The sequence below is a fragment of the Cyprinodon variegatus genome, unplaced genomic scaffold, assembly GCF_000732505.1.
Source record: "Cyprinodon variegatus isolate N-32 unplaced genomic scaffold, C_variegatus-1.0 Scaffold229, whole genome shotgun sequence".
In the NCBI taxonomy this organism is placed as follows: domain Eukaryota; kingdom Metazoa; phylum Chordata; class Actinopteri; order Cyprinodontiformes; family Cyprinodontidae; genus Cyprinodon; species Cyprinodon variegatus.
The window spans coordinates 1,056,139-1,081,060 of NW_015150682.1; the positions used below are offsets into that span (position 1 = coordinate 1,056,139).

Sequence of the window (24,922 nt, forward strand, 5' to 3'; positions counted from 1 at the left end):
ATGACACGAAATCTGGTTAAGATAACAAGCACTAGAGCAAGGGTTCGTATCTCCTCTAATTTAGCCTAATCCCCTGCCTTGATTTTCTCCACTACATTAATCACCAAAGAGAAGTCTTTGCATGGATCTTTGTGATAAGAAGAGATTAAAGATGTTGAATGGCTGAGTGTGCAAGCTGGCCACTTGGATTGCACTTAGGGAGTAATTGAGTTAAGACGGCAGCCCTCTGTTTTTGGTACTCTTGAATTTTCTGCTCAATTTAAGCCTTGAAGCCTAAAAGAGCTGAGCTCAAGATAAGCCCTTAAACACAGAATGGCCAAAATGACCTGACTGGGCCATGATGGTCGTCCAATTTCTCATTTGTCAGCTGATCATTTTACAGTCAGAGATGCTCTGGCCTTCTGCAAGCTGCACTGTTTGAGTTTGGTAAAGTTATTTTTTGAGAAGAAGTGGAGGTTTTATATCTGCTATTATGGAAAGTATACTGTTTGAGTCAAGCAAAGATTTGTTCCACTAAAACCCGAAATTAATATTAGAGCAGTCAAACATTTGTTGTCTTAGATCAGCAAGGAATCACCTTATTGGTAAATCTAAAAAGAATAAAACTGAATCCACCCAAAATATTTACTTTTATACCAAAGCGAATGCTAAACATGCAACACATACATATCTAGGATTGCTGTTAACTCAAGTACAGTACAAAGTTAAAGTGTATTCAGTCTAATCATATTAAATACACAGTAGAGTATAATGCTAAAGATGTCTTCTGTTTTAAATGTTTTCATTCATCAAATAAAAGACGGAGACTGGACAAACAATGCATCCATGGGAGAGTTAAGAGGCAAAGCTGATCTAACGTTACTCAAATGCTTGTCTCACATTGGCTGAAAATATCCTCAATACCTATGAGAAAATACTCTCAACATAAATCCTTTTTAGACGTTACTGATCCGATTATTACTGCAATATAACTATCAATAGTAGTTGTTTACTCATCTTACCTTGCAGAGGCAGAATCTCTCCAGTGTGTGAACTTGACCAAATGCAAAAACTCATAACAGGAAAATGATCTAAGTCACACAAACAAGTCCATGAATGGCTCAAAAAAAAAAAAAAAATAATAATAATAATAAAGGGTTTATAAAGTGGCATCCTTAAAGTGTGGACAAAGCTTTATTTAATGCTGCAGATTGTAATTTAAGGTTGAAAATAAAAGTTAATTCAAAGAGGTTCAAAATTCCTCCACAGTTATCTAGCATACTTATTTTTAGTTATCTCCATTAGATTCAGGGGCTAAGACATTTTTTACACAGAACCGAGTTAAGTTGAACAGTTTCATCACATAATAAAGGAAAAACTACTCTTTGTGTTTACTTAGGTTATCTTTGTATGCCAAGTCTCTCCATAACAAATATCAGATGCTATTTACATGCTACCACAGGTTTTGTAAGGGTTTTTGCTAAACACAACTAAAAATGATTTTAACCAATGTCCCTTGGTTGGATGAGACAAAAGATATGATAGAAAAAAAATAACATCTCAAGTTTGTGTAATTTCTATGATTCTTTGGGGCTATTTTCCGTTCTAAGGCCATGGGAACATGTTTTAAATCATGCAAACATTTTCTCTGAAACAAATATCCTAATCAAAGTCCAGACCTGAAACTACTTAGGATTTTGAACAGTAAAAAATTATATTACAAATGCTTGTGTGACTTGGCTCTAACTATTGTGCTAAGAAATCGTCTCTAAGTGTGCGAAGCTGGTTTAAAAGCAATCCCCAAATACCTGAAGCTCTTTTTGCTGAATACATATTTACATTTACAGGGGACTGAATACAAATTTCTGTCTCACTTTTAAGAGTTTAATTGAAAAAAACTTCATACACTAATATATAATTATCCGTCATATAAAATCCCAGTAAAACGCACTGTGCTTTGTGGTTGACTGTTTGGTGGACGCTGTTCATTTTTTACAACTTGCTTATCAAGGCAGAAGCCTTTTTTGCACCATTACTGTCTTCAGTGTTTATAAATCCAAACATTTTGTGTGCAGGTTTTGCCTTAATTCATCAGTGTTTGCTCTTTGGTATCAAATTTCAACAACTTTCAGGAATTCATTAAAATTCCTTTCTTTCTTTTAGTCCCACATCTCAAACAAAGCCACTGACAGAGTCAATACAGAGGGAAAGTGCTGCATTTGCACTGCAGAGGGGCCTCTGAGCGTTCAACTGTTAAACCAGCACTGTTCTGTCAGGAAGAAAGGGAACAGGTTGACACAAAACAGATTTTGTCCCCTGTAATTGACACCACTGGAACTGCTGCAACAATAACTCTACAAGGTTCTCTCTGCATGGTGATGATGATGATGATGATGATGATGATGATGATGATGGGGAATATTCAGCAGGCTGACTGTGTGGCATCAGCAGTCCAGCTGGTGCATTGTGCAGAATCTGGACCTCCATGTGTGTGCAGGTCCATATTGCACCCAGCTTCAAAGAGCAGTGACTAACGGACAGATGGATGTCGAACAGAGAGCGTGTTTGAAATGAGAGAGCTTGCATAGTAGGAGTGCGTTTGGGTTGCGTGAAGTGAAACGGGCAGCAAGCCTCCTGAGTGGCACGAGGCATATTGCCAAGTGATTGAAGTGATAAAGGTAGAGGTGGGGAGCATGGGGGAGGGTTGAGAATACACCCAGTGATGAATGTGCAGGAAGAGGTTGCAGATGTAATAAAGCGTGTTAGACTGGCCTGTTTAGGTTCTCTGTCTTCCAAATTGCACGTCGGCCCTTTATGCATTCTCTACTACCTGCAACATTGCATCAGAAAAACTGTGTATAACCACTGAGAGACAAAATGATGATGACCAAACTAATCATTCATAGTTTTCTGACACGAACACCTGTTATTTCACAGCTAAACCATGTGGGGGCACACTTACACTAATGATGAGCCATGTGTGTTTGCCTCATTATCTGAACTCTGTCAAATGGTGGAGGGATACTTAGAGCTGTGTAGCCATTGAAGAGCTCGACCTACGCTCTGCAGAATCAAAGAAGAAACCTATAAATATAAAACAAGCTGATTCTGCATATCTTAAACTATTCGATCACCCAAAGGTCCAATTTTTTTCTCATCCTCATCACGTATAGAGCCCAGAACCACAGATAGAAATTTGATACTTCAGAGGGAATACATTAACTCCATGCCAGTCTTCCTCCTCGATGGACTCAGTGCAGGATTAACACCATGGTGCCTGAGCGTGCATCGGTGTGCATGTCTGTTTTCATGTGGGAGGGATGGGAGGGAGAGAAAGAAGGAGGGTAACAGGTGCTAATCAGAAAGGGAGTCCCGGCTGCAGAGGAGAGGGCATAGCTGGGGTGGAGAACCAGAGAGGAAAAGTGATTACATCACCTTTCTAACAATAATGTGTCTCTCATCCTGTGCAGTCTGTGTTATTAATGTCTTTCGTCCATGAGAGTGTTTGACAAATGCACTCTCAGAGCATGAGAGGAGAAGGTTTACAGACTAACAAAGACGGGGTGGGTGGATAGCACCTGAAAGAGTGGTTTTATCTAGAGAGATTTATTAAAGCGAGGCTCCAATTCAGTTTCTGCTTCATTAGTTGTTTCATAGCAACCTTAATTGGAGTATGCAGAGCTGAAGTGCTTTGCAAAAGTATTAACACTCCTTTAACTGTTTTATTATTTCTTTTCAGATGATAAAGGAAACTTAAATTTATCTATTGTGATTTTATGTGTTTGACAAATTCTCATCAAAGTAGAGGGAAATTATGTCAAAGGAGAAACACAACTAAACAGCTTGCTTTCATTTATTTAGTACCGGTAACCTGGGAAACTATACCACATTTATGTCACTCTAGCATGATCAGTAGAATTACTAATCTTCCAGAGGAGAATCTCTACCATCTTAGCACAGTGTTTTTGTCTTGATGGAAGGTCAGACTCCACCTTAAGCTAGAGTCTTTAACAACCTCTTGCATGTTTTCTTGCAGGTTCTTCTTAGAATGTTCCCATTTACACTAACCAACCTCCTTGTCCCTGCTGAAAATATCCCGCCAGCATAATGCTAGCAACGGCTATAGATTATTGTAGGAATGTGTGTAAACCGAAGATCAGAAAGTATTTTTGTTATTATCTGACCAAGGAGGGATATTAATATTGTTCCAGCGTAGCAAGAATGGGGGGTTTTCATTTACCTTCAGTACATTATTTAATTCTCTCAGGGCACACAACCTTTTTTTTTTTCTCCACAGTACAAAACTGTGCATGCAACCTATTCAGCACGTTGCCTCTTTCCTAATGCAACCCTGACATCAAATAAGTTAATGGATGGATGGATTTTATTTAGATATATCCAGGTAAAGGGCTGAATACAAATGTTGACCTCACTGTCTAGTTTTGCAAACACAGTTGGAACTCGCATTCTGACATTTTACAATGATCTCTTACTTGATGTTGTTCTACAATATTAGCCAATGCAGGTTTTTGTTTTTATAGAACAAAATGTGAATAAGTACAAGGAATATGAACACTTTTACAAGGTATTTTATCACTGTTCTGCTTTCTCTGTTTAGTGGACCTCTACATCGAACTAAATGGATCTAAGGCCTTTTTCCTCTCTATCAGGACTGCCTCTCCTGACCAACCAGCATGGTACTTTGTCCTCTCCACCTCTCCGTCCTCTCTCTGTCGCCCTCTTCGTCTCCCTCCTCTCTTTTCTGTGACCTGCTGAACCAGCACACACATCGGCTTGTCTATCAAACTGGAGGAACAGGTGCTCTAGCTACGGACCCACTTACCCCACTTTTCCACCCCTCCCTCTGACAGCCTACAGTAACACATGTAAAAGTGCGAGGGTTGACACACAAGCAAACCCTCCCCCGCTGGTTCCCGCAGGTTGGCTTGAACACTGTAGGTGAACCTCAGGTGATTTTGCCTGGCCGTGGGTGCAGATAGAGGCTCTAAAGTGTGCTGACTTACTGATCTGTGACTTTCTGTGGTGCCAAACACACACTCACATGTACACACACTACTAAATCACTTTACCGGTTGACCCAAAGGTATCTTGACAGGAGCATATGAGCCTGCAGTCCTGCTGCAGCACATAATTTGATGTGATTCCAAGCCACTCCTGGGCTTCTCCTGTTGCTGTGTAATAAACCGTCTCCTTATACTGGTTTCGCTTTCCTATCCATCACATTATATGCCATTTCAGCTCCTTGCATTAAGGAACTGCACTAATTTTTATCTGAGTTTCTGCTCCTGTCAAAGTCAAGTACAAACATGAGAGCAGCTCGGTTGTCTTTGAGCCCCTGTCAAGCAGCCAGCAGGTGTCGAGGGAGGGCGACTGGCTTTGCGGGAGGAGGGTGAGGGTCATAAAGTGGGGGTGGGGGGGAGGTTTGACAGTCCCTCACAGTTGGCACCAAGAATCTGGGATGCTTTAGGGGTGGACAAGGCAGAGAGAGAGAGAGAGAGAGAGAGAAGTTTACAGAGTGAGGGGATAGAGAAACCACAGAACCTTCTCCTCGCTTCTGCACCTTCAGGACAAAGAACTCAAGTGTGGAAACGGGACGAAAAAAGACATGAAAAGAACATGAAAGAGAGAAAGTGTCATTAAGCGCACTACCAAGTTCTCTCTCTTCCCTACGACTCGCATCTCTCTCAATTTAATCTTAAATCCACTCCAATTTCCCCCGAGAGACTCAATTCTCCCTCTTCCTGTAAGTATTCTCTTTCATTCCCTTGCTTTTATTCTCTTAGAGTTTGCAGCTCCTTCTTGTACCTCGGTGCCCTGCAGTGAAGCCTTGCCCCTGCAAGACATGAAATCTCAATCAACTTCTTACTGCTTGATAGCAGTAATGAGCGAGTGGCCTCATTTTGGACCCTTTGTGTCATAAATAAGCAAAGTTGGTGTGTATTTATGGAAATAGGGACCAGGAGAGGCACCGCCGGCTGAATTAGTATGCATCACAACAGCTTATCCACAGCATGTGTGTGTGTGTTTGTACACTCAAACAGGCTTCCTTTGGGTGTTCTGCTGCCGGCTATTTCGGATCAATATTGTTAATAGGTTTTGTGTGTGTGTGTGCGCGCTCTGATGTGGTTGATGTAGATTTTCAGCCTGCTATGTTTTAGTTGGCCCTTCTTCTTTGAGCAAACAAGCTGCTGTCAGTGTGTAGGTATGTGGTGGCGTGCTGTAGGTGTTGTGACTTCATGTTTGTCCATCACAATCAGGCTCCTCAGAGCCCTGATGTCTCATGATCTGCAGGGCTTTCTGTCTCCGTCACTCATCCAGGCTTGGCTGTCCTCTTCTTCTTCCTGGCTCATAGCTTTGCCTCTTGTCTGTTTAATTTTGTGTGTTGTTAGCTCTGTCTCTGTCTGTCTGTGGGTAGGCCTCAGTGACACTCAGTGGGATTATGACAGGTTGTCTGCAGGGACGCTTGCTGCTTCCAGAGCTGCTTGCATAGAGTTCAGTCAACTTGTGGGTCTAAGACATCTTAATTTCTATATATGCTGTGTCTGTGTGTGCTTCTATCAATATATTTCATATCAGCGGATTAACAAGCATTTCTCATTTCCCTTACTTTCTCGGCTCTGATTAGTGAGAGACAGAAGGATAGAAGCCCATTCCACGTGGCAGACCGGTTACCAGGAACTTCCTCTTTCCTTCGGCTTCACTTCCTTTGCTGTGCTCCAGCATGACACTCCTGGCCTCCGAGAGGTCGCTTCTCATCAGGAACAAGTTCCGATCAGGTGAGAATCAAGCAGATGTTAATCATGCTGGTTAAATGTGTAGAAGAACAGGTTCACAGCATTAAATCAATTGCATCTTTAAATCAGTTTAAATAAAATAAGGAAGTTCATCAGTTGGAAGCAGCTTTTCATCAACCAGTTTGCTTTTGCATAAATCCAGCTCTTCAAAGCCTCAAGGTTTAAAGAACATCAGGAAACATCTAAATTTCTTACCGAGCTTCATTCAAACTATCAAAAAGAGAAAATATCACAAATGCAAACTTATGGAAAAGGAGTATAAGCTATTACTGATAAAAAAGCCATAAGAATGATGTTTGAATTAAAATCTACAATCTATAGAGGGTGGATAAAGTGGAAGAAGGTTGCTTTGGCTATATATAACCAGATTTAACGTTTAGATCTTTCTGCATACTCTGTGCTGGAGTACATGCATTATACGTACACCCCTAAAAAGTTTACTTATTGTGAAACATGGTGGTGGGAGCATCATGTTGACGGTGTGCTTTACTTCAGTAAATAAAAGGAATATGCAGAGACTTTACAGAAATATTCATGGAGCTAAATACAGGGCTATAATAAATTAAAGCATGTCAAAAGCTGCAAATGACTCAAGAATCGACTAAATGTTCATATGAAGCCAGAGCAAGATCCAATATACACATTTAAATGTGCAAGTGCAACTATAAAATCACGGGTAATATTTAATATGTAACTGTTATACAAGAAATGGAAAACAAAAAGTCAGTTTCCAGATGTGGAAACCGGTTCCCCCCCCCCCCCCCGGATACCAAAATATACCTAAAAACAAGCTGTAATAATTGCACTTAAAAGACATTTATGAGTGAGGGGAACTTAATTAATATAGAAGCCGCGGGTGGCAGGTTTTTGTTTATTTAACAATTCAGTTGCCATGTACCATTTTCCTTTAACTTCAAAGATATGTACTTTTGTTTATGTATTTTATATTTAAATGTAAAGTGCTTATTTCAGCTGCCCTATGATGATATTAAACATGGGTTTATTTGCTTTTACTCACGTTTAAATACCAAAGTAATCGTTAAACCAAAATCTAAGACAGAATTAACTTCTCTACTCACTTAAGTAGTTAAAACTAAGAAAAGGTACAGCAGGGTTTAAAATCTCATGGTGACTGAAATCTCAAAATGACTGAAGGTTGTTTTTAAAACAGTAACCAAACCACACTAAAAGCTGCATGGATTCAGCAAATGTTGTTTTGGTTTAGAATTGAATGATGTGGAAAGATCCATGAACATGGAAGAAAACCTGTATGACATATTTGCACACGCAATCCACATGAAAGAAAACACATGCAGTGCTCATGAATTATGAACCTGCACAGCAGTTTGGTCTTTTTGTTCTCTTAGCAGAGAGTTAGATGCTTCATTCATTGTGATATAGGCCAGGAGTGGAAAGAAATCCTCAGGGAAAAATCTGGATTTAAAAAAACAGCTGCATCATTGCATTTACATAAAGATTAATAAGGAGAAAAAACAATTTTGTCTAATTGACTTGATCAAAAACAGCTTGCAAACCAATTTAGAGCTTGCAAAACAATGAAATTGTGCTATGAGAGATGTTCATTGAGTGATGTTCATTACCTCATTTAGTTTCCAAACCCGGCCTGTCCAAGATGTGAGCATTTAAAAAAAAAAGTTAAAAAAGGGTTCACTATTTTTTCATTCAGAAAAAAACTCAAGTCCCTCCAGAATTCTTTTCATGAATATAACTTTAAATCTGGGGGTCAATCGCATCATTGTTGGCTTCATATAGAATTATGTGTTGTAAACCTTAACAGGATAATTTTCACTGCACCACAGAATTTCACGTTGATTTCCTCTGAGCACTTGTGCAGAAGAATTGGTTGGACAGGGAGGAATAGAATATCTTACAACTGTCAATTCAACCTGGGATTTTCAAGTGACAGGTCTCTCCCTTAGGCTGACTTTACACGGTCGGTGCAGTGTGTTTGTTGCATGTGTGCAACCTGGTAGGGAATGGAGGCTTATTCAATTCCTATGTCAACCTTCACTGTTTGAGATGCTTGGTCTTTGCTATGGCTCGATCTGAGTTGTAGCAGCAAATGTGCATTTTCTATAAAGTTGAAATTTGTCATTTGGATCCTGTGGACCTCTGTTTGCAATAAAAAGCTGTATCAATATGTTTTGTTTTTCTCTACTTTGCATTCAAATACTATAGCAAGATAAAATTTAAGATTTTCATTTGATGAGAAATAAATTAACAAAGGTGGCAACAAATTTACAGAAGCAAGGCAGTCATAGTGGGTTTTGGGATCAAAAACAACTATTCAGGCCTGTTTTTTTTTTTAGGTTTAGCTATTTTTAAAAAAAAATAAAATCCACTTAAATAATATAGTCTATACAAACTATATCACATGTACAGGTATATGTGATCAAGTACATGTATATGCAATAAATCCTTTACTGCCAGTAAAAATGTGTATTTAAGGAATCCCAGCAGATTACATCAGGTCAATGACAGGTCATTAGTAGTGATCCCAAAGATGAGAATACCCAGGAAGCATGAGGCAAGAGTGGAGAGGAACAACTACCTTTTAACAGGAAGAAACATCCTGCTTGATTATCAAGCTTAGTATATGCCATCTGCTGCCACTAAACCTGACAAACCCCCCCAAAAAACAAAAGAATAAAGCCAGTATTGGATACAGAAACAAAGAGAATACTTATTTAATCCCAGATGAATAAAAAACACACCAAATTGCTAAAAGCATAGAGCAAACTGGACCTGACAGACTTTCTCTTAGGCGAATTATAAAGTGGCTTGATCATTACTGTAGTCTAACAGGTGTATGGAATATCTTAAGTTTTTAGCAATATGATCAGTGGATTGTTTACATCAACTCCCATTTTAAAAGGCAAAACTATTCACATTATAATTGAGCTAGCAGTGGTTCGATGTAAATGCACAGACAAAGCTGGAACAATACAGTTTAAAAATGCTCATATTGTGCCCCCAGAAATGTACAAGTGTAATAGGTGATATATGTGCTGAATGTAGTCATGCAGAGGGAAGAGGCTGGCACTAAGGTGGATACAAATAACTGTAATGTAGAGCCACAAAGCACCAGCAGTTCAAAAAATAAGTTTAAGCATGCTTATAAAACTACTTGCAGTTGTGAAAGTCTATAAAACCTCTTCTACAAACTTAGAGCAAGACAGAAAAACATGAAGGAGTCCTGATGGACATGTATGCTGTGTTCTACCTAAGAAATGATTCGAGAGTTAGATTATACCAAATACAACTGTGTTTTTGGTATAAGTTTAGAAAACTGTGGGTTTTACTTAATATTGTTTAGTGATCTGGCAATTCAAGGTGAAAACAAATGGAACATCTTGTTACCGAAAGGTTGCTGCTGTTTTATATCCAATGCAGCAATTTTGGATTTGAAAGTGGGGGTTGGAAAGAAACATTCTAAGTTTCTTTATAGATATTTACCTTTTACGGTACCCTAATGTTAACATTGCTTATATGAAACTTATATATATTAAAATATTAATTTTATATATTGTAGCTTCTGAATAAAAATAGGGTTATGCAATTACCATGCATACATATTTATTGATTTCTTAAAGATTGAGCTAAACAAACCCAAGTCAAAGTCCTTCTGTACAATTGCTTTAAAATGTCTGTTATTAGAGTGGCACATGAAAAAAAAAAGTTTGTTTTTACTGCAGTTGCAGTTTTATAAAAAAATTAGTGAACAAGAGCTATACTGTACACCAAAAGCATGCAGGTGTATTTTATAGAGGTGAAAAATTGAGAAGATTATTCTTGCTTTTCATATATATATATATATATATATATATATATATGGAAACTATATACCACAACATTTTAGTGTAATAACACTTTAAATGAAGCTTTTTGTATGACAGGCTTTTAGGATTTAACAAGCACTCTGTCACAAACACGCGCTCCATCACTGCATATTTTCATGCTGCATTTCCTAAAACTTGTAGCCGCTGCTGAATTCCCAGGCAGCTGTCATGAATGGCTGCAAAATAGAAAGGCGAAAAAAATGACTGTCCCCTAGGTGTTCAAACAGCTGCTGGAAAAAAGGATTCTTAAGGGCAGCTGCTTTGCTCACAATCATGCCTCTACATACATGAGCTGTCTCCAGTAAATGTCTCCACAGAAAGCATTGTCATTGTGCATTGGGGAATATTGATGTTTTTGGTGAATGCTTACTAGTAGACTTTCCTCACATCAAAATTAGCAGTATATGTTCATTCTTTAGTTTTCCCAGGAGAAAAAAGCAGCATCTGAGAACTTAACAGAAACACAATTTCCACTTTTGATCTTTTATCTTCACCTAATTTTAAAGGGTTAAAGACTGAGTTAGATCTCTTAATGGCATCTATCATTCAAATGACAAACGGATGACATGTTTAAAACTATTTATTTCAGGTTTTTACACTTTTTAAAACTGAGAGACAGGAAATCAGGAAGAATGTGGTTAGCAACACACATGAGCATGACGTGAGCAGGACAGGATGTATTAGAGGCTTGTGAAGAGAGTGGGACAGCTGAAGGGGGGATGGGACCAACAGAAATAGATTTACAGAGGGATAAATAGAAACCTCCACCCCCTCCCCACCTGCTTTCTCAGGTCCCTCGGCTCTCAGTATACACCAAAGTTTACCACAGGCCCAGCTCTACCCTGCTTCACCTGTTTGTGAATGTTTTCATATGAAAAGCATTAAAGAATAAATACTCTTTCTACAAGCACTGCGAAGACATGGGCTAAATTATTTACAAGGATGTATTATTGAACTGTTTGTAAACCGCCTTAGATTGATTAACTTGTACTTGTGTTTTTCTTTGGCTGTATTTCTGTTTCCTTACCTTTCTTTCTTTCAGCAGAGCTCATCATCTGTTTGTGTTTCAGTCCTGCAGCTGAGGATTCAGAACCGAAGGCTGAGTGAAATCAATGCAGACCCAGGTTAGCTTGTATTATTAACCTTTGACTGAGCACTCTGCTCTGACTGCAAATTGCATTTGTTATTAACCATGGCAGAGCCACCTCTTTAAATTAAAAGATGATGCATATCTCATTCCCTTTTTCATATTAACCTTTGGTGGAAAAAGTAAAACTTTTAGACACAATGGGTTTTCATGTACCAAGATTTTTTTAGGATGAATAAAAGATGGCAACAATAAAATGAAAGATATTATAGTACATTTATTTTACTGTTTCCGCTGCAGAAGGAAAACCTCTTTCTGAAAAATGTAAACGCTTTAACAAGTCTCTTAGAAAAGGAAGTAGGCCCACAGCATCATACATCAGCCACTGTACTTAACAGTGGAGTAATTTTCCACATGCTCATCTATTTTCTTTTTTTTTTTTTTTTTACATCAGAACAGTTCAATCTTACCTTCATCTGAGAAAGCCTTAAGTCCCAGTAAAAACACCTGTAGTGCTTAGAAAACTCCACACATTTGCACTTCTGATGTTAAAATACCAAAAAAGTGTCTAATGTTATGGACACTTGATGACACAAAGTTTTCACCCTGAGCTGCAGTCATCTACCAGGGAGCTTAAGACATTGTTATCTCCTTTCTTAAAAGATAAACATAACCCAGCCTTCCTTTTTAATATAAGTTTTCTGACAGAAGATATGAACATGTCCAGGGAGGTGGTGGTGGTGGGGTCTCTATGTCATTTGCTGTCTACTACAAATTAAGGCATTTTTACGTTACCTAAATGTCATGATACCTCCTCTTTGTCATTTTAAAGGGTGGCTTAGAGAAATTGGCTTATCTTTGAAGTTGAATTCATCCTAGGAAATGCGAAGAAAGGAAATACCTATAAAAGGTTTTAAAACCTTTGATCAACTTAAAAATCTAAATCAAAGTAAAAATAAAGAAATTTCTTCCATGATAATAATGTTGTCCCCCTTTTTTAGCAGAGCCAACTAGTCCATTTTGGCAAAAAACTATTATTTTTTCATGTTGCATTTTTTCTATCTCGTAATTAAAATTTTTTTCAGTTAAAGATTTTGCTACTGCAATACAAGAATAATTCTTTCATTGGCTTTTTTTTAATTCATGCTTATAAATATATGTAAAGGGTGCTGTCAACAAAAAAAAGTTTAGGTTTAGGATCAAATAATTTCTTTATCCCCACCTCTAAAACCAAAGTTGAAAAAACAAACATAAATAGTTACTGGCCTATAGAATAAACATGAAAATATTCAAAAATCTACCTGTCACCAGATTTGTAAACTTGAAGTGTTAGAGATTAATCTGTTTTAGGTGGTCTAACAGTACATTCAATATCTAAATGCATTTAGAAATTCTGAAATAAGGAAAATGGCAATACTGAGTGAACAGGCTATGCAATTTGCTTCAGGCATCACAGTTAAGATCCATGCTATATGGATTATTTTTTATTTAAACATTACACATTTTAAAAAATGTTTTTTTTTATATTCTGTCATGCCATTCTTATGTGTGTATGTCACAGGGTTGAAATCTGCCTCCAATCATCAAAAAACAGAGAAAAAACAAAGTGAAGCTCAAGTAAGTTGCACCATATAACATGTTTCGTCTTTTAAACCACATGACCTCTGATGTTGACTGTATGTGTGACAATATAAGTATATAGAAAGATGTATTTATTTGCAAATATTCAGATTGTGAAAAATTGAACTAAAGCAAATGAAAGAAAAAGTATTTGATCTTCTTTTGAAGATAAAAAGCAGGGTAATAAAAGTGTTTTATTGATTGCTCATCTGAATGACTGACCAAACGTTTCCTGATGCAGCGTCAAACTGAGGATGGTGCCACTCAGAAAATGCCCCCTGGTGGTCTGAGCACTGAAACTGCACAAGGTGATGCCAAGCCAAAGGCAATGATGTTGTCTGCTTCATGCTTTATTGTCTACGCCTGCAGCTTTGAGTACTTTAACAGATTTGACCTCTTGGTACACTGTATCTCTGTCTGTGTTGTAGATGGTGAGAAAGTGTCAGCTTCATTATCTGTGAAGCAAAAATTTGATCTTTTTGCCTAATGTAATGTTTATGAGAAGCCACAAATTGAGCGACTGACAGCATATAAAAAGCACACCAATCTGACATCCAGAATTATTATTTCCATCCGTTACCGACATCTTTTTCTCTTCTAAACTCGCATCTGCTTCATTTCTAAACCCCATAACCTTCCATTTGATCTAGAATTATATTATTATATTAACAGGGTTTGAAGTAGAAAAAAAAAAGAGTAAATTTCTTTAAAAGATTGAACACGTGTTCACTTTAGACGTGTGCACATGTTCAAGGTGACATATTTCCCTCTGGGAAAAAGTGTTTACTATTTCCTGATGCCTCTGCTGGTTTGAGCTGGGACTTAGTGCCTGTGGCGAAGCTGTTCTGCACACTCACATCACATATGTTCTCTAGGCCTGTTGCTTCCCTTTCTTCAATCTTCTCTCTCTCTCTGTACTGATCTCCCATCTGTGCTTTTCTCTCTCTTTATCTGCAACATTCCTCCTTCTGTCTTCCACCCGTAGAGAGGACTGTATGTGGAGCCCACAGGCAGAGGAAGGCTCGACCCTCACAGAACCTCACTGAGAGGATCCAGCAACCTCCAGCGGCTGCAGAGCAACAGCTTGAGCATACGCTGCCCCTGGAGAATGGTAAACAAATATTCCCCCACATGCACTCACACATACCAACATATTTGACAAAATATCCTTACCCAATCCCCTTGCTTTCTTTTTTGGATCTTGCTTCCTTTGACCGGTTATTTCCTCAGGTACCTCCTCGTTCCCCACTGATGTCTTCGAAGAGGATATCTCGTCCTCCCTTTCTTCTTTAAACACGGAGCAACATGGCACTCTCCAAACGCCATTTATTTCCTCACTCCCTGGGCTCCCAGTTGACCAACCACTAAGTGACTGCTCAGCTGTGGGCCTGACCCTTAATGATAATCCCAGTCATGCACAGGTATTAAAAAAAGCAAAAGAGTCTGTTTAACACAACTGTTAGTAAACTGCAAACTTTAAATTAATAATAATCTAGCATTAACTTTCTATGCATCTGATACTTAACATAGCAGCTAGACTGCTAACAATGTTCTGATAAGGTTGAAAACTTTACATAGATGTTCCAAATTTCAACTGCCCCATATATATAAAACTATACCTCACCGTAACTGCAATAACATTTATCCAAGTTTTACTTGTTTTGATAAATCACTACTCTAATATTTATTAGACTGCAAGATGGCTTACATAGAACATACATCATAGAACCTTTATCCCAACATTGTTAGGAGACAATTTTATATGGCTCAGAAAACAGACTTGAGAAAAGAGATCATTTGACCCCGTATCACCTCACCCTTAGCCCTTTACTATGCATTTCAGAGAGGTTAGGTGTCAAAACTCTATAGGCAGGGGGCACTGGGTTTAAACCTTTTAAAACCAGAGATATTTCAGGGACAGATGGAAACCAAGCGGTAGAGTTTGCACTTCCACTTAAAATGAGTAATGCAAATATATTTAAACGTAGCATATTTATAATTCTCAGAGTCAAAATTGTGAAAGTCTGCTCAGCAAGGTTCCCATTCCTTTGAATCTTTATTTGTTGATGGCCGTTTATCAGTATTGAAAAAAAAAAGATCAAAAATTGATCTTTTAAATATCCAACCTTACAGCAATCATCATTAACATGTAGTTTTAAAAGAGGTCAGTGTCTTCTGTTAATAATTTCAGAGCTTCCCAACAAGATAAATGAAAATATTGTATAGTATTTCTGCCTAAAGTTAGCAAATTCATTTATCCAAAATCAGCTTTACAAATGAGACTTATTTGCTCTTCTTTTTTCACTTGAGTTTTCTACATTAACACATACTGATGTTTATGATAATCTACCATATTATGCATTAATCGTTGTCTTCCTGGAATATCACTGCAAATATAGGATTTTTAGCACTTTGCAGTTCCACCTATATGTGGCATACTTCAGATATATTGTAAGATTAGTTCTACAATCATGTCTTTTTTCTAGAACTATATCCAGTATATTGAATTCAGTAAAAAATATCTTGAAATTTAAAATAAAAAGATTTTTTTTTTAGTTGGGAATGGTTTGCAAATAATTTTTATTCCTTCGTACTTAGCATCAAAGGTGAAAAGTTTACACATCATACCACTGAAGTCATACATTTAAATTTTGACATACAAAGAATGAGTAAAAGTGACAAGGCATGGGCTTCCTAATGAAGTTTCCAATTTGTCATTGAAATATTTCAAGTACTAAATCAGTTACGCATCAAGTAAATGAGGAATAGGAGAGCCACAGATGATGGGATCAGGTCTAAGTCTTTATTACAATACACACACAATATACAAAAGTGTGTTTTATTTGTTTTGTAAGTGAAGATGTAATAGGCAGTGTTTTTTTTTTCCTTAATGTCACTTAATGTCTTTGTATTCAAATGATTATATTTTTATTCTTTCAGTCTGGTTTGACGTTGCTTCCGGCAGCCTCTGGGATCAGACAACCTCTGAGTGTGACGCTGGGTGAATCAAACTCTTCGGCACCAACTGGAAGACCAAATGGGATGTTTCTAACCTCTCAGACTGCACCCCTGCTGCCAAAGGTAATCCGTTGCTTTCTGATCCACTCTAACGATTTTTTTTTTTGGTTTTATTTGTGTTATCTTTCTAGTTGTATTTATTCCCAATTAATCTTGAGGATAGAATAAAGAATAACATATAGATAATCTAGAAAAGTACTCTGAGAGTGCAGACATCGACCAAGCAACAAATATTGAATTGTTCCTTGGCATTGGTAAACATTTCCTTAAAATCTTTCTAAAAGTCAATAAGTAAGGCACAGCGTGTGTCTGCAGCCTCTGGTGGCTGTTCAGTACCTTCTTCATTCGCTCAGCACCCTGTTTTCTTTTTTTTTTTCTTTGTATTTTTGTCTTTAGTATAACACCACGAGACTCTCTGAGGCTGATGCTGGAGCTGTCAATAATCACTGCTGCTACCCTCTGTTTTAGTGGGGAACTGCTTGTTCTACCAAATAACACTTAAGAATACTTTAAGAAATCCCTGTATTCAGATTTGATCTTGATCACCACCGAAAATGAATGGATTTTTCCGTGGCATGAGGCGCACTTCTGGTAAAAACTGTATTAAAATCCATCTACCGGTATGTATTTTCAAGTAATCCTAAACGGTGCTGAAAACATGACCTCTTTGGCAGAGCTAATAATCGTAAGTCTATGTTTGGTAGTTACCATACATTCATTCCCATCTACTGTTGGTGTTCACGGCAGGTGTACAGCAAAAGGCAAAAGAGCCCTGTGGAGGTCTTTAACATAACAGGGCGGTCAATCCCATGTTGTTTTTCTCTTTTTTTTTTTTTTCAAAAACAAGGCTCTGCTGTAAGCTGTTCTGCATTCATTACTGTCAATTTGTACTTCTGGGGGAGCTGAGTGTTTTCCATGTAGGTTAACATATTCACATATAAACCCCGGTGGTGCATGTCAGAGACAGTGCAAAGTGTCATCAAGAGATTTGCAGGGCATTTACGCATATCTGTAAGGAATGTAACCTTAACAGGGGCCAAACATGTCAAACATTGTACAATGAGCTGACATTTCAAATGAAACACTGCATGCCCTGTTCTATTTAGTATTCCCTTTGACCACAGCATGGTTACATCTTACAGAAATGTGGGGAATGTTTGTGTTTTCAGACAGCTCAGCCTACCAGCCCAATTAGCTCCTCGTCTTTGCCCCCTTCCCTAAACTTCAACCACCTTACCCGCCCACGGAAACCGAGGGACATCAAACCCAAGATGAAGAAACTCAAGTATCATCAGTACATTCCTCCAGACCAGAAGGGAGCATCTGGGACTGGAGGTACTACTGTTATACTATGCTTTTCTCCATTTATATATATATCCCCTCATTTTGCTAAAGCAGGTTATTTTACCGCCACGTTTTCCAGCAGGAGGAGCTAAACAAAGCAGCCCTGCTCCTACCCAGCCTTTAGATCCTGCCTACTCCCATCTCCTGAAACAACAACAGGTCTTCCTCCAGCTTCAAATTCTGCAGAGTCAACAGCAACAGCAGCAACGACTACAACCACAACAGCAGGTTACAGTGGTACCGAGGTACACAAACAGTGTTGATGAGGTGCAAGGTCACCCTTTAATCAATCATAAAACCATTTTGCATTGATGCCCTGCAATTTTATTTCTATTACTTCCATTTTGAACCCTTAATCCAATTAGTATCCAGATAGATAGATAGATAGATAGATAGATAGATAGATAGATAGATAGATAGAAAGATGCCAATTCAACAAATAAAGGCATATATTAAAGGTTTAGATAAAGTTTTAGATAAAAATGTTTTAAATCAAAAGTTTTAGATAAAAAAAAACAAAAAACAAAACGATAAATGTCAGCAAGTCATTTGGGCTGCTTTGTGCCAAGCAAGCCATAGCAATTTGCACAGACTCTGCAGAGTTTTTACAACTGATGCTTTCTTGCTTAATCATGACTTGAACGCTTGTCTCCTACATCAAAAATGCAGATTTACTGTAACTTACTACATCACAAGGGGGCAGATAATGTCTAGAAAAAATGTATATTCTCTGTTTTCAATTATTATCATTTTAATTCTTACAGAGATCTAAAAAAAATGTTAAGGTGAATTTTAAACTTTTCCAGAAGATACAAGACATATAATTGAACATCATTAATGGACATCTGTAGATGTGCAAAAAAATATCTTCATAACTGATTTCAACATTTTAGCTGAGTTAATTCTCTCATTGCTGCAGTGGGGATCACAATGATCTCGTGAAGCCTTGCGGAGCCACATCGCTCAATCTCCAACCCGTTCCCGTGGCAACAAGCCAAACTACAACAGACACAAATCCTGCATCCAAACCAGAGCTTCTTCCATCAAATCTTGTTGATTTAACGGTAAAAAAAACCCATATATTTGTGCATTAAACCTTTTAAAAAGTTAAAAATAATATTAATAAATTATATGGCTCATCCCGTTCTCTGAACCCTCTAGGTATCTGAGTTAAGGCAGCACCTGCGTAAGCGTGGGCTCCCCGTCTCTGGAACGAAGCCAACCTTGTTACTGCGTCTTCGTCCCTTCCAGCTGCAGCATGCCTGCCCCACCCCTGCTCCCCTTTGTAAGCTGGGCACCAGCCTGGAGCCCCTCATTTCCTGTGCCCCACTGCCACCCTGTCAGAGCCCTGGCTCCAGCCCTGGCTTTGGACTGAACTCGCCCGGCAGCAGCCCAAACCAACAGCTGTACATCCAAAACAGGGGAATTCCTACCGGGATCCTCAGTGACGGTCCTAACAGAGATTCAAATGAAACTCTGAATGCTGTCCCAGAAGCATTCGCAAATGCTACGTCTATCAGTTTGGCAGGTGAACAGTGCAGCCTCGGCAGCACTGTGTTCTTGGATCCCGCCAGCACCGCCTCAGGAACTCCAAGTCCCAGTTTGCCCATGTCTTCTTCCTCACCCCTACAGTGTGGGACTCCCTGGAGAACTGAGAAAGAGCAGCAACACCAGCACGAGCAGCTAGAGCTGAGTGTGAAGGTAGAGAAGAGGGAGAGGAAGAAGAGCAGGCCTGGTGACTGCTATATACAAGCTGGTACTGAGGTGAGGAAAGACAAGTTTTAGTGATTCGCTCTAGAAGATTTGGAAATCTCATGATATATTAGTAACACTCCTGCCTTGACTTCACATCCATCAGTCTGGGGAGGGCTCCCTACATCCATTCCTGCAACAGGATCCAGGATGCCTAAAAAGGAAGGCTGAACAAAATGCACAAACAGAGTTGTTGTTTACTCAGGTAATACACACAAGACTTACAAATATAGAACATCTAGGAAAAATATTTTTCCCTTGACTTTTTCTCATTTTAGCATTGCAATCACAGATATTGAGTGTTGTTTTATTGGAACTTCATATGACAGACCAACTTAAAGTGGCGTGCAAATTTGAAGCAAAAGGAAAATAGTACATGGCATTCAAATAAAATAAAAAACATCAAAATGCATCAAGGGTGAGGAGAGCATTACTCAATAAAGATGGCAATGGTATCATGGTAACTGGAGGAGATGTTAAGATGGACAGATCAGGGGGAGGAAGGTTTTCAACAGGTCAACTACATTCATACGCTCCATAAGTCTGGCCTTTCCTGCAGGGTAACAAGGAAAAAAAGAGACATTTTTATAGAGAAATCCAAAAGAAGCCCAGTTTGCGGAATTATATCACCCACTTTTGGCCTCTATGCTAATTGCTCAATGTTATGGTAATCTAACACTATTTAGCCTTTAGAAAAAGTTGGTAGCAGCATCGTAATGTGGGATACCATGATGCTGCTAAAGCTAATTGGCCTTAATGGGCACTAAATGCATGACGATGCTGAAAGAAATCCAGTTTAATGGGAAATTCAGCAATTTGATCAAGTCAAGACGGGACAGTAGACTTTGAACTCCCTGGTTCTTCATATAAACTTCTAGTTAAATTCTTCATAATCTACTGTTGCAGTGTGGACATTTTTTTAAAAGGGCGTATGAATATTTAGCATGGCACTGTAACGTTAAATAAAATACTTGTTAAAACACTCTATATCATTTTGTTATGAAACATTTAAGTTCCTTGTGTAAATGAGCACTTATGCTCACCTGTCGACTGATCTATGCTGTCTTGTCCTTGGTTTTGCTGCTAGTCATGTGATGTGATTGGACATGACTTTGAGCTGCCACTGCAGATTACAGCAAGTCCAGTTCAGACCTCACCTGGTGTACGCAGCTTGGAGGAAGAGCTCCAGGAGGCGATTCAGAAAGCCCAGGTGGGTATAGAGAAAAAATAGGTAAATCCCTTAAAAGACTTTAAACTCAGTCATGCATCACCTTTCCTCTCTTTTGCAATAGATGGACCCTCGGCAGTCAATTGACGACATTCTAGATGAGCCTATTTCTGATGGTGAGTCTCAAGCATTGAACTAGAAAAGCAGGTTTAATTCCACTGCATTTTTTTTCACAGTGATCTTTGTTACTATCCTGCTTCCAGGGTCTCTTGAGGCTGCAGCACACCCAGTTCCTGAACAAACCCCTTCCCCTCAAACAGAACAGCCTCAGCCATTTCAAGAACAGGATGAAAACTTCCTGCCATCACCTCTTTGTTCCTCCATCCTACTGGAGCTCCCTCCATCTCCTGCTGTTATAAACCCAAGTCAGGTGGTTCCTGCTCCTCCACCTCTCCCAATATGCACTTCCCCTATGCCTTCAAACCGAAAGTCCCGGAAACGACGGGCTCCCACATCGTTTGACGCTGCCGATTGGCTCGAAACCCTCACATCAGGCCTCCATCCTCTCACGCCACCAAAACCTCCCTTTGTTGAGTCCGATTTTAGTCTGGATTCTGATCTAAATGTGAATCGTGTGCTAGATCTTTTGATAGAACAGTGGTGAAGATTTACCATTGTGCACACACAAGGTTCCTTGGAAAAGTATTCCTACCAAATGAAAAGTCGTCATTTTGTCAAGTTTTAACCACATACCTAAATTGAAACCCTTTGAATTGTTAGGATAACATATAAATGTAGTGAACAGATGTGAAGTGAAAGGATGAATTGTTTTCAAAATATTTTACATGTAAGAATCTGAAATGTGTGGCATGAATTGTTGATTATTAAACCTTTCTCCTTGATCTTGGTTATGTTAGTTGTTCACAGAGGCCACTATATTCTGAGAATGAAACAGAAGTAGGTTAACTGTCTTCTCTAATTATTTGAATATTCTAAATGCAAGAGATAAGATTTTATTTAGGAGAACCAGAGTAAGGAGGGCAAATTTTACATTTTACAAAATATTTTGAAAACAGTGTTTTATTTTCCTTCCACATTACATATGCACTACCTTATGTTTGTCTAACATACAAAATCCATTACATAAAAATTTGGACTTGGCAACCTGTGAAAACCATCAAGGGGTATGAATACTTTTGCAAAGCACTGTATGATTGTAATTCTTTTTTATGTATAGAAGCTGATTATCATTTTTTTTCTGACTGTAATGAATTGCACAAAATGTGTACGTTCCACGTTCCCTGACTGAACCGCTGCTGGAGTCAATGGTTCCACGCAATGTCGAGAGCCAACTTCCCAGCAGCCTTTGGTCAGACACTGCTCTGATAGGACACTGAGAACAAGAACAGAGATGTAGCCATGCACCCCATGAACACAGACACACTGCAGGGGGGGTGCTTTGAAGCACTTTGGCTCAAGCAGCAAAAGAAAACCTGACGACTTATTAAGTTGAACACAGTTCCTGGCTGTGCTAGGAGAGTCAGTTTTTGACTTTTCTCCAGAACCCATTGTTGGATTGGGTTGAGTGTGACGCCCTGGTGTTGACTCAGTCTGTGAGTCACAGCCATTCAAAAAGCCCATTCAGAGTATGTGAAAGCCAGACAGAGTGCACAGCTTGTGTGTGTCTCCAGACCTTAACCTTGATGCCAGACGCACAGTCGGTATATGGAGGAGAAAACCTGGCAGACTCCCCAACAAGAAGAGTGCACCTGCCCTCTGAATGTACTTTATGTCTGTATAAAGGTATGTATGCTTTTATTGTTTTTTCTAAATGTGTAACCCTGCACATAGCTTTATGTATGTATGCATAAATGCAAAAATGCTCTGCGTTTACTTACAAATTATGCCAAATTAATTAGAAGTTAAGTGTTTACTTACCGTTAAAGGTTATTAGAGATGAAGTAGGATGCAGAAAAACTTGTATTTCAGCGTTCTCACTTCCTCCTTTGTCACTATTTCTGTTAAGAGCACAGAGTATAATAATCAGAAAAACAACATACATTACCTTTTGAAGTCATGACAATGCAGGAAAGCAATCAGGCAGCCAAAAAAAAGAAAGTTTTTACAAATGCACCAAGGTGCACATGGTAACATAGCAAAAACAGGTGGTCATTGTGTTCCCTGATTAACCTCCAATAGCTTCTGCCTCCTGCTGGGTGCTCACCCCGTTGCAATTTATTTCAGTTTTAGTACAACTTATTACCAAACACAGAGGCGACACCTGCTCAATTAGAGTAAATTAATTCTTCAAAACTGTTAACATGCGTTATTAAAATTACTATTGCATTATTACAAGATGCAAAACACCAAATACACCCACTGGCCACTTTATTAGGTGTACAGTTTTAATTGCTTGCAAACATAAGCAGCGACTCAGTCATCACATGGCAGCAACTCGGTGCTTTTAGACATCAAGGGGGCAGTTAAGTTACAGCCAAGCACCAAGAAATGCATGGCTCTAAACAAGACATGGTTGTTGGTACAAATCTTGAGCTCTGAAATATGTCAGAAACTGCTGATCTATGGGATTTTTAATGAACAACCATTTTTTTGGGTTTGCTAGGATTTTTTTCAAAGGTTCTGTTGGAATGAATACATTTTTGATGTAAAAAGACAATACATAGATTGTTAACTATCTCTGTTAACTATCTCTGCCCCTGCAGCTAAGTTTCACATAAAATTCAGATGTTAGAATCAGAATATGATGCACTCTAGATGAAAACATTGACCCATCCCACCATATAGATTTATTTTAACTTTGCAATAAGTTCACAATAATCCATTGGCCTCCTCCATCACCAGTTCTCAGTCTAATGAACAGAACACTTTTTGGGTGTGCAGGGAACATGATATTCACATGGTGGATGTACTGATGATGAATCCTAATCTTAAAGGTATTAAGGTATTAATGAATCAGTTAAATGTCCTGTGCCCCAGTCCAACACATACATAGAAATTTTGTAGTTATTTTTTTTTTATTTTTGCTGGTTTACTGGTTGCATTTTACTTGTCATTTGTTTGCATATAAACTTTCAGTTACTGATGTCCATTTTCAACCCTGCTGAACAAAACTGTATAAATGAACCAAAATCTGATGGAGGTCAGCAGGCATTAACCTCTCTGTACCTCACTAATGTAATTCAGATAAAGGATCTATCTAAAGAACATTATATTGTGATTTTAATTGGCTACGCGCCCCATCTATCATATTGGATAGTCTGGACTGAATCCTTTTAATCATTTGGCCACCCTTTCTGTTGGATCGCTTAATATTCTGTCAGGTTCCTTATCCGTTAAGGTAAATTTTATCTGCAATGTATTTTTTTTTTTGTAAAGCACACAGACATTTTTAGATCTACCTCCCCATGTATGTTCCAATCATGATGTTTCTTTGCAATGTTCCTGCATTATTTCAGTCTTTCTGATGATAAATAACCAACACTGAATCAAAATAAGATTATCTGAACATTGGCAAACCTTCAGCACAAAGCTACAGCTTTATGATGAAGTAGCTTTACAGCAGCTTTCACTATGGAGACGACATGGTAAAAAATGCAGTTAAATGTGGATGGATGGCTATGATAATCATAGTGATCAATAAATGTTGCCTGCTGCAAGAAAAAAAGAGGAAAATTGATAGGCGGGAGAGTAAGATGCTACCTCCTGTGACTTCCACTGCTTAAGGGCTGAGGCTCCTGTTTGTCTTGTTTCTTATTTAATTTCCAAAAAAAAAGGGAGAGTGAGAGAGAAGTTTCTTGTGAAACCTCTGTAAAAGTGTAACTGGTTGAATATTTCTAGTTTAAATAAGAGAAATTGGAACCTGGGACATTCGACTGTTTTAGGTAACTGTGATCCATTTTGCCAGTTGCTGCTATAATTGATTTATTGTGAGAAGGCACATATGTTGGTGTTTATTTATGTATTTATGATGGTTTCTGTGCAAAATGTATGTAAAAGAAAGATAAATTAAAGTCTTAACAGATCTTATGTCTAGTGCTGGTTTTTCTTTTTATCTGGATGAAGTAAATGTTAAGCTACAAACAAGGAAAGAACTACTTAGCACTTATTATTTTCAACTGTCCCATTTTACGCTTATTGTCCTCCTTAAATCTCCTTGAAGTCCCAGTAAGCTTGATATAATAACAATAATAATAATAATAATAATAATAATAATAATATTGACTGCTGGATATAGGCACCAGCACCCCTCGCGACCCCA

The 24,922-nt window shown here is 38.4% G+C and overlaps 1 protein-coding gene across 2 annotated transcripts; it reads left to right on the forward strand.

The window, feature by feature from the left end:
- Positions 1–5,528: 5,528 nt before the first annotated feature.
- Positions 5,529–24,676, forward strand: LOC107088774 (myocardin-like). Of its 2 annotated transcripts, none has more exons than XM_015381148.1 (16): positions 5,529–5,743; positions 6,626–6,776; positions 11,725–11,778; positions 13,303–13,358; positions 13,603–13,669; positions 14,347–14,472; positions 14,592–14,782; positions 16,302–16,442; positions 17,549–17,714; positions 17,803–17,968; positions 18,643–18,787; positions 18,885–19,487; positions 19,582–19,680; positions 20,563–20,685; positions 20,768–20,819; positions 20,907–24,676. In XM_015381148.1, exons 2-16 carry the CDS (start codon positions 6,722–6,724, stop codon positions 21,305–21,307), a joined length of 2,445 nt encoding a protein of 814 aa, XP_015236634.1. In that variant the 5' UTR covers positions 5,529–5,743; positions 6,626–6,721; the 3' UTR covers positions 21,308–24,676. The 2 variants fall into 2 exon arrangements, with proteins under 2 accessions (XP_015236634.1, XP_015236635.1); XM_015381149.1 differs by having other exon boundaries at positions 17,806–17,968.
- Positions 24,677–24,922: the final 246 nt, after the last annotated feature.

Coding starts and splice junctions, on each gene's coding strand:
- LOC107088774 (XM_015381148.1), top strand. CDS start 6,722: ATGACACTCCTGGCCTCCGAGAGGTCGCTTCTCATCAGGAACAAGTTC. Junction 17,969..18,642: donor CAGGTTACAGTGGTACCGAG/GTACACAAACAG, acceptor TCATTGCTGCAG/TGGGGATCACAATGATCTCG. Junction 19,681..20,562: donor CAGAGTTGTTGTTTACTCAG/GTAATACACACA, acceptor TTTTGCTGCTAG/TCATGTGATGTGATTGGACA.